This window comes from Podarcis pityusensis (assembly GCF_964106645.2).
Source record: "Podarcis pityusensis genome assembly, chromosome: 6".
Taxonomy (NCBI): Eukaryota; Metazoa; Chordata; class Lepidosauria; order Squamata; family Lacertidae; genus Podarcis; species Podarcis pityusensis.
Genome location: NC_138030.1, coordinates 80149206 through 80159592, shown reverse-complemented (window position 1 = coordinate 80159592; position 10387 = coordinate 80149206). Strand labels below are relative to the sequence as shown.

The following is a 10387-nucleotide window of genomic DNA, read 5'->3' as shown; positions in this document are numbered from 1 at the left end:
GATGACAGTGGCAAGCAGGACAAATAATTCTGTTGTCATGGAATGTTATCATTGCTTTTCACATCAAATGAGGAATTCATCTCAATCATCAGCCTCACTCCTAATTTTCCTGTTCCCTCCCTTTCCCCCTTTTATATCTTGTGCATTAGACTGTAAGCTTGTGGACACGGACTGTGTTGCTTTTCAGATCTCAGCACGGTGTTTAAAATGTTTTATAAATATATTAACATTAATGATCAAGTTGCATTTCAAAATTCTACTGGTGGTCAGTGAGTATTACAAGCCTGTGGTAGTCAGGTGTCATGAAAGAGCAGTTCAATTTTCAAATTACATACAAACAAAACCAAAAGGATATGTCCAGATGATTTCTGGAGCATGTTTCCAAATTTTAGAATTGCTCAGATGTGGTCTTTGTTACTTATTGTGTAGTATGTAGGGAAGATAAGTAGAATTGGTATACATACCTATTGGGTAAGTGATGACTTCCAAAAGCAGTGCTCCCTCCAGGGCCTACAAAAAGTCTTAGCCCTTCCTCTGAAAAAGTCAAATTTCATAACATGCAATGTTATCACACTTGACTTGGATCTAAGAATAAGCTTGTAGAGCTCCATTTGTGGAATGGACCTTTCCTGCCCCTTTCCTTTGCGGTGCAACTTTCTGCACCCATGAAAACCCCAGTCCCAGGATTCAGAAACCCTTGGGAATGATGTGGGAGACTGCAAGTAGAAAAAGGAGTCAGCAGAAGTTGCAGATCCTTCCTCCCTTCTGTGAGCAGAGTTGCCTTCTCTGCTCATGGTAGGATCACTTTGGACCTAACTCATTTGGAATACAGGCCCACTGAGGAATGAGGAAATTTGGAGCCAATAATTTAATCAGGTTTCCCCCCATCCCACCCCCTGTGCTTTACAAACCTTCTGCACTTGAGTCCAAACTGAAGTCTTGACTCTGCAATATTTTTTCAACAATATCGTCTGCATCCACTCTGGTGGCATCAACCCTTTTTAGCTGTGATTCCACAGAATCCTGTTTCACTGGGTGCCTATGAAATATTTATTGTATATAACATTTAGATCACTGTGCAATTCTAAAATATTTCTGCAGAAGTACCTGAGCAAACTGGAAAAAGTATTTTGCAAGTCTTGTACCTGATGAATTTTTCTGAGGTTGTGTCTTTCACGGGCACTTCCAAATTATCTTCAGTGCTTTTGGTTTCAGCTTCTTCGCATGGCTCCAGAATACTACCTATACCAGTTGATGTGCTTCCCACAGAAGTATTTCTCTTATGACAGAGATCAGAGAAACTGGATGATCTGGAGTGGCAGGTGCTATACCCTAGAAGAGAATGATTCAGAACTACTATTTTGATGCCAAGGCTTATACTTCGCTGAATTGCAGGATTTTGGTTTCCACTTCTACCTTGAATATGACACTCGTGTCAAATATTTGGAAATCATTTGGTTAGTGAGAGAATCAGAAAATAATTTTACTTCAAATACAGTACATCAAAGAGGCAGACACAGTATCAAATAACTTAAAAATAATAATTAAACAATGAGATGCACATGACCATCTATGAACATGACATTTTACAAAGAATAAGGAGTTAGGTCTGTGTTCCCAAGGCAATTCTAATCTAGAAATAGGCACAACGAAGAAAGGAGAAAAATGGAGGCAGGGGAAGACTGTATGGTTATCACAGTTAAGTACACAAGTGTTCAGATTGGGCCAGATTACTGGGTTAAATATATAAATGAGACAATTGAATCTAAGTTTAGGACAGGGGGAGAAAGGGACTTAATAGAATGAGAGGCAATCAGATTGCAGCTTTTACCTATTCTAAGGCAAAGGGGACAGAAGAAAATTCTTCCTCAGAGCTCTGCTGTGAATCTGGAAGTCATTCCTTGCACCAAGACACTGGCATTGCAATCTAGGTTCATTACCACTTAGGACAGCTAGTTAACAAGCTGAGGCTTGTTTTCTACAGATATCCAGGGGAAAGACTATTGGGGGACTGAGGATAGGCCAAAAGCCCTTGGGGGTCCCCATGGAACATATATTGGTTAAGATTATGAAGGGAAAACTTGCTCCTTTCTTGTCCTGTATGGCTAACTCTCTGCTTAATATACTTCTTCCAGGGAAGGGGCTCAAAGAAATAATTAAAACGGCAATTTGGTTATTTATTTATTTATGTATTATTTATTATTATTATTGTTGTTGTTGTTGTATACCGCCCTATATCCACAGGTCTCAGGGTGGTTCATAGCGTAACATTTTTAAAACAGTCTCTTTGACTACTCTGACTAATCTCTTCCCCAATTCACTCTGACTGACTTTTCTGTGCATCATGTGTAGCTCCTCAAAAGTCACAATGCCCCGGGGACATCTTTGGGGCTTCCTGATGACTCAACAGTGGTGGCTAACCTTCAACAAGCATAATAATTTGCTTTAAGTGCTTGCATTTCACTAAAGAAACGCAAGTTTGTCTTCCTTCACTTCGGCTTTGCCACTCTAGTTACAAATTAGTCACTGACATTTCCTTTTAATTGGCATTGCTCCTGGTATTTTAAACAGCAGCCTGACATATTTGAATTCCCCTTTAAGGAAAGGGCCGTAGCTCAGTGTTAGAGCTTCTGGTTTGCATGCAGGAGGTCCCAAGATCAACCCCTGTGATCTGGGAATGTACCTTGTCTGAAACCCTGGTGGATAGCTGTTAGTCAGTCAGTAGAGACAATACTGAGCTAGGTGGACGAATGGTTTGACTCGGTCAGTATAAAACAGCTTCCCATGTCCCTTGGAAATAAAGCTTTTCCTATAACGGAAGTTCAGTAGAAAGTGTTAGCCGTTTAATTTGACAACGCAGTTAAAACACAGGAGTAGCATTTTTTAAAGTAATGCCTACCCCTTTGACCATTTTTGTAATTCATGTCAAGGGTATGCTTTTAAAATGGCTTCCACATAAAAGCCTTTGCTGTTAAAATTGTTTTCCTATTTTTACTTATATTGTCTGTAAATCCATCACAGCTTATAAAAAAGCAGGAAATTAATCTCACAGGGTTGTGGGTTTTTTTTGCTAAATCTACTTAAGTAATTAATAGTGCACATCAAGAAACCTCCTACCTGAAACTTTTGACTGTTGACTTGCATAGCTGGAGGTTCTAGAATGCCCACATGCTCCAAGTTCATCTGGGAGAGACATGCTCTTGGTTGCGAGATCTGCAAAAAATGAAGATCAAGCAACACTGCTGCCAAATTACTTCCTCAGATTAATCGTCCACATTGAGTAGTGATAGACTTGCTTAAAGCATACACTTTCTTCAGCGGGTAATTCTCATTATATCAAGGAAGTAACATGCAGATGAAATTATTGCACCAGGTTTTCAAATCATTTGTGTAGTTTTGACTACTTTGTTTTCCTGATATAATTTTTTTAAATGGTCAAGAGCTGAAATGGAGAAAGATTAGAGAGTTTTTATGTAGGAGACATGGGCTATATAGTGATAGAGGGGTAATTTCTGCTAGTTCCTTGATTGGGTGAAGAGAGATTAGCCACATCCCTTTTTATCAGCACAACACAAATGGCTAGGAAGGGGCTATATTTTGCACCCATAACATTATCTAATGCAGCAGTGGGAAGCCTCCATTCCTGGTCTTAATGAGGCTTGCCAGATCTCTGAATTTGAATCCCATCAAGGTCATTTTGGGCAAAGCATTCTAACTTGGCAGTCACCCTAAAGTCATATGAAGTCAGGTGGGAAATCTGTTCTCTCCAACCTTAGCACTAAGCACCACAGAACTAAGATCAGGGAAGAACCTCTTCTTACCGCTAAGATTTGAACTTCGCATCAGATGCTGCCATATTTCAGAATGGCCAGAGAGTAAGACACCCTGATCTAATGGATTTTCAGCCATGTGTGGGTCATTTATATGTCCCTGTATTTTTTTTTAAAAAGCCAACACCAAACTTGAGATTGGTAATTTCTAATAATGAAGAACTGATCTACATACGCAGAAAAAGCATATAATACTGTTTCTCCTGAGATTGTACAATTCTACTTCTTCCTTCCTATATACAGAAAAACTGTAAGGTGGTCATTGTGCAACCCCAATTGGAGGATTTGTTGCGCCACATCACAATGAGAGCCAGTGTGGTGTAGTGGTTAGAGTGCTGGAATGGGACCTGACAGACCAGGCTTCAAATCCACACTCTGCCATAAAACTCACTGGGTGACTTTGGGCCAGACACTGTCTCTCAGCCTAACCTGCCTCAAAGAGTTATTGTGGGGATTAAATAAGGAAGGAGAGAACAGTGTATTCTACCTGGGACATAAATGCAATAAATAAGTAAGTCACAAATTCAGACTTGTAAGAAGTCAGGTTGGTGTATGGGAGCAAAAGAGAAGACAGACAGCACAACACCAGTGGTCATGGCATGCGAGAGAGAAGGTTGGGGCACTGACAGGGAGAGAGTGGCTGCTTCAAACAACAGCAGAGGTTTGAATAAAGCAGGGATGGAAAAATACTGCGATGAAATAGTGGCAATTTTAAACAATGACATAGATTTGAGTAGAGTGAGCAGGTGCTGACACTGGGTTGGGGAGCGGTTGTTTAAAACAAGGTTTGAGTACAGCAAGAAGTGAGTAGGGAAAGGTTCTGTTGTGTTAGCTTTCTGATGTTAGTTTCTGTGTTGTACCCATCTCTGTTATTTCTCCTTGTTTTACACTAGTTTAAAAAACAAACTCCCCAGTGCTTCTCCATCCCTGCTTTACTCAAACTTCTGCAGTTGTTCGAGTACAATGAGAAGGAAGAGACAGTGCAAGGGAAAAATAAGCTGTTTTAAACTCCCCCCCCCCTCCATTCCATAGCAGCCTCATGTGTGAGGCAATCTTCCCACAATAAAATATTTCACTTCTGCTACCATGTGTCGTCTTCAACATGAATCGTGCGGGTGTGTGTGTGTGTGTGTGTGTTGGTGAGTGGAGTGAGTAGGAGCACAGCACAACCCCTACTAAAAAAACAACACACTTGTATACTGTAATTTCATTTTTAAAAATCAAAGTGGTTTACAGCAATTATCTATACAATAAAACCACATAGAAACTAAAAGCCACAGTTTGCTGGCTACCTACTGCAGAAAGCTTTTTTTCTTAATTGTCTTCATAAGCCTAGCAGCATAAAAAATTCAGCAAATATTTAAATTTATTACAGAAGGCACCTATTAAATCTCTGTTTGAAAAGTATTTCATAGTATTGGGCCAATGATACTGACACTGAAGGCTCTGTCTTGTGGACATCAGATAAACTTCACCAACTCTAGGAACAACCAGTAAAGTTCCTACAGTGATCTTGGTAATCAAGCTGGAATTGTAAGTGTTCAAACAGTCAAGAGTGCAGTGGGGTACTGCATGTTTGAATACTGCCCCATATTAAGAACAATCTGCACAACTGGTGCTGCAGGGAGGAGGAATCAAACCCCAAACAAGTTAGCTCTCTGTAGACAAGGTTTTCAAATTGTGGAGAATTCAATCATGTACCACACTAGGAGCTCTCAGAAATGATGCAATGCTTTTCCTAAATGTGCATAGTATCCCTGAGGTACACCTCTTAGTTATACCTGAGCAGGTTTTTTGTAGATAGACTCCGTATGAAAACAATTATGCCAAAGTGCAGTTTTCAACTTATATTCTAATACCAAGAGATGCCTGCATTAAGTGGCATTGCCACTTATCTAAATGAAATTATTCTTTTTTATTTTCCCCAGGCTTCTACCATAGCATTGCTCCCTACCTGATATAGTTAGATGTGATGATTTTGTATTCTCTGCTCCTTTTCTGTCTTCATTTAGGGATTCTGGTTCTCCAGCAATTGCTATAGACATTGCTGTGGATGGGGGCCTGAAATGAAACAAACAGACTGAAATTAAAACTGGTCCTATCCCCTGTGCCTAAGGGAAACAAATATGCATTTCACATATACTGCAAACAAAATCCAACAAATTCATAACATTTCCTCCCAGAATTATACAATATTATCTTTTTCAGTGCCAGGAAGACCCAAATATCTTAATTTGTAGATTTCATCTCTCTAAAAAACCTTTTTATTTAGCATCTTGGAAAAAAGCAGGATTTGCAGAACAGTGGCTATAGCAGTTAGTAGTTCAGCGTCTTATAAGTGATGTTTTTACAGCTGTTTCATGGCTTGTATTGAGTTCAATACTAATTTCAATAAATAGAAGATTTATATTTGCCTTCTCCTTATGTAATATGTCAACCCAGCACTTCCTATTGTTTTCTACTATCATAAAAATCTAAAGCAGTGAGTGTTTTGTGCATGCTATGCCTCACTCTGTAACACCAAACATAGCCATGCAAGGTAACAGAATTGTTGCAAACCAAATAAAACAGCAATGTCCTGAACAGTGTATAAGGCAGATTTAAAGAAAACAGTAAGCCTTTCAAATAAACATATGGCATTATTCCAGGACTGAACAAGGTGTGACCCATCAAGTTAAATAAATGTATTCCCAGACTACACAAAGGGTAAACCCACCAAGTCACATGCAGCCCACTACTCATCTATTGTGGCATGCCAGAAGCCTAACAACACCCCCCCAGCCACCTACGGTACTTGCATGCATGCAGCAAAAATAGGTTTATCAGACTCTTGATAAACCACTATATTGTTCAAAACACTGCTGATGTGTCTCTCATTTGTTTCAATGGGGCTCTGCAAGACCACATGTGCTATTAAAATAGGGTTGTGCAGCTGTAGTGCTTGATGTATGCTCTCAGGCACCCTCATAAAACAGAGAAACCGATTTTAATCATTCTACAAAATGTTTTTCTGACTGGGTAAATTAACATCAGAAAGAACCGCCATCTGGATTGTCTAAAATGTATGGCGTACTTGGAAAACAGTTCTTTTAATTTTTAAGAACTGAGCAAAATTGCCCAGCAGTCTTGAAAATATGAAACGCCTTCTATAAAAGCAAGATTTTTTTAAAATAGTAAGCTAGCATCAGGCAATTTGTGGGTATCAATGTGGGGAGCAATGTGTCTGGTTCTCATCTCTTGCTCAGTTCCAAGGGGCAAATGCAGCCCCAAGGTCCTCCTAGCTGTCCCTGGGCAAAGCCTTGGATCCCAACGCCACCATCTCTACACCACAATTTCAGCAAATTCAGGTGCAGGCAATGAACTGTTAAGTCCCTAATAGGTCCTAAAGAAGTCCCTCCATAGATTCCCATATACTAGTAAACTGTTGAAGAAGAGCTCTACCAAAGCCTACACTATTGTTCATCCACAAAGATGAGATTAAAGAGGCCTTTCCTCAGGGTCACTGTCAGGCACGGACCCAATAACACTAATTGGCATGTGCTAATTTTAATATATAGATGCAAATTTAAGTCACTGAGTAAATGAAGATGTATGGCTAGAGTCTTCCTTTGTAGAATGTCTAGCATCCCTATATGCAAATTTAAAAAATGTGAGGGAGGAAAAGGCCAAAGGATCTTGGCACCTAGTGCAAAAGGGGGTAGCACAGTAGGTTTGAGCCCCAACAACAACCCTGTGTTTCCATTAATGTCACCATGTCTGCCAGTGAATCGGGGCTTAGCAGTGTCCTCCAGCCCTTGCTGATTTCCAAGTAGATGCCTTTCAGTGTGCCCACCATACTTTCTATGGTGCCAATGGTCTCAGTATTAAAAGTCCTCTCAAAAAAATCACAATGCACAAGGAATCGTTTGCTGTTCCTGATCAGTTCCTGGTTGCACTGACTCAGCTTCTCCTACACTGGACATGTGCTCTTAAACATGCCCACACATTTTTATTGGATGCCAAGATTGCATAACCACTCTCTTGTCCTTTCTGAACAAAGGAGAGGTGTAATGAGAAAGTGTAGCAGTGACCGATCTAGGTGTCCCCCTCCCCAATTGTGGTTCTGTTTCTTTATCTGCTCATTTAGATGTGGCATCCGTTTTGTCTTATGCCATATCCCCAGAGCATCCCTTTTGTGACGGGTACCCAAGACACACTCTCAAAATTCGAAATGTGTCCCCTGGCACAAAAAGGTTGGTAATCCCTGCTTTTGGGGGACGAGCACATTTGCTTGCCAGAGCAGTAGTAAAAGAATGTCACCCAGCAGAAACTTTATAGTAATGTTTGCAGAAGAACTAAAGAGACTGGCCTGGAAACTAGCCCTTTGCTAACATAAAGTTAACCATTAAACTCAAGATTTTAGTGATATGAGTTCCAGCAATTCTTTATCAAGGAACTATTGTGTACTCAGTTATTATACAGTTCATCAATCATGATGGAATGAAGATGCTATTGGAAAATAAGTGCTCACCTCAGCACATTGTGTTCCAGTGCAAAATCAAAATGTTAATTCTATTTTAAAATAATAGGATAGCTTTTAGTGGCCTCAAAGGAATCTCTGTCATAAGGTAACACAGATAACATTCAGTCCCAGTGATGGTTGTAGACAAGCTAATAAATCTGACCCAAATTAAATAAAGGAGTGTGCAATCTAGAAAGCTTCAGCAAACAGTTACTCACTAAACTGGCTATCCATACAAGATGCCTTTCAAGCTGAACTAAACTAAGATTTCAATTTTTAATGGGATTATTTGCATTCTAAATGAGAAGTAGTGGTTTAAAATTAAGTAGTTAACTGAATAATACGCTTAACACAGGAATGATGCAGTGACACAGAAGCTCTTAAAGTGAGAGCTTACAAATTAGTTCACCACTATAGCATCACATAGCATAGAGGGTCAAATAATGCTATAAGTAACAGCCCAACTGTTTAGGATTGGGTGTGCACTCAATAATGACATTAATATAATTCTTCAACTTGTTGTTACAGTGGTACCTCGGATTACATACGCTTCAGGTTACAGACTCCGCTAACCCATAAATAGTATCTTGGGTTAAGAACTTTGCTTCAGGATGAGAACAGAAATTGTGCTCCGGCAGCGTGGCAGCAGCAGGAGGCTCCATTAGTTAAAGTGGTGCTTCAGGTTAAGAACAATTTCAGGTTAAGAATGGACTTCCGGAACGAATTAAGTACTTAACCCGAGGTACCACTGTATTCCACTATTTTTGTAGAAAAAAAACCATTTATTTGAAAGTTTTGTATTGTCGACAAAAACTCAATGCAGCTATCTCAATGTTTATTTCAATGGATTTACTCCAAGTGGGACATCTAAGGTATTTTAAAAGTATTTGCCTAAAAAAGCAGAACCACTGCAAATACATGTTTGCAAATGTGGCCATCAAGCCAAGGGTTGCCCCATGTCTTGTGGGAAACAAGCTTACACCTGATCTTACTTTACAACAACTCAACAACATTTCCACAAAATTTATTTTACAGACCTCCCAACAAGCTCTGAGCTTTTCATTGTTCTTCATAGCTTTCTGGGGACTAACAGAATTTAGGCCGCAAAAAATTGTATTCTGAGCACTACTTCTGCTTGAGGCAAAAGTGACATCTGTTTATAATACTCTAGCACCAATACATTCTCGTTTAAATTTATCTTGCCCAGAAACACCAACTCACAAGAGAAGCATTTTTTAAAAAAGAGCCTCACTTATGATTAAGAATTTATGCTGTACTACAACACCCTTTTTTAAAAAAACAACAACCCACTGCCTACATTTAACTTTTGCAGCATGGCTGATGGAAATAAAAGCTTCCCAGCTGCATTGCTACAATTAGACCACTCACCAAGCTGCATGACTCATCGCAAAATACCTCATTAGTCTAGAAATCCATCCTAACCACATTTTTCCTTTTGGTGCAGTACACGTAAATAGTCTGCTGGAATAGGCATGCGCAGACACAGGGCCCTTTAACACTCCTGAAGCTGAAGACCAACAGTAAAAATTACAGCATCTTTAATCCCATGCACTTTGTTTTATATCCTTATTTCTAGGCATGCATTTGTTTTGCTGAGGCTCACTTTAAGAGTCTCACTTTATTTCAAGAAGTATTTAACACCATCTACACTTTCCAGAGATTAGAATTCACCTAATTTGTACTCAAGAATTTGTACACTATTAAAACTGCTTTTTTTTTTGTCCCAGGGATGGGGACAGGGACTGGAGTTTTGAGACAACTGCTGTGATTCAGAATCCTGAATGTGAAAGACCTGTGCAAATTCCAACATTTTTGTTCAAATTCTATAGACATGCTAAACCAATCCTGATTCCATTTAACTCTCCATAGCCTAATGTGTTCTTCCATGAAGACAGGCTAGCAAGAAGAAAGGGTATAACCAAACCCCCCTCCCTCACAAAGTGTGTACAGAAGGCCCATAATTTATGCAGGGTTTACATTCCAGGGACTGGTCTAAAGCCAAAATCACATATAGTCAAAACATATTGGGTGCAAT

The 10387-nt window shown here is 39.6% G+C and overlaps 1 protein-coding gene across 2 annotated transcripts in view; it reads right to left on the bottom strand.

Annotated features, from left to right (window-relative positions):
* The window catches only part of EEIG2 (EEIG family member 2), a 30281-nt gene that overhangs the window by 3386 nt on the left and 16508 nt on the right, over positions 1 to 10387 (bottom strand). The window contains exons 6-10 of one of the 2 annotated variants that reach the window (XM_081009706.1): positions 5785 to 5891; positions 3118 to 3213; positions 1146 to 1332; positions 912 to 1039; positions 465 to 534 (exon numbers count right to left, since the gene is read on the bottom strand). In XM_081009706.1, the coding sequence (XP_080865832.1) occupies positions 465 to 534; positions 912 to 1039; positions 1146 to 1332; positions 3118 to 3213; positions 5785 to 5891 (588 nt within the window). The remainder of the gene's footprint in view (positions 1 to 464; positions 535 to 911; positions 1040 to 1145; positions 1333 to 3117; positions 3214 to 5784; positions 5892 to 10387) is intronic. The other variant, XM_081009705.1, reaches the window with a different exon arrangement.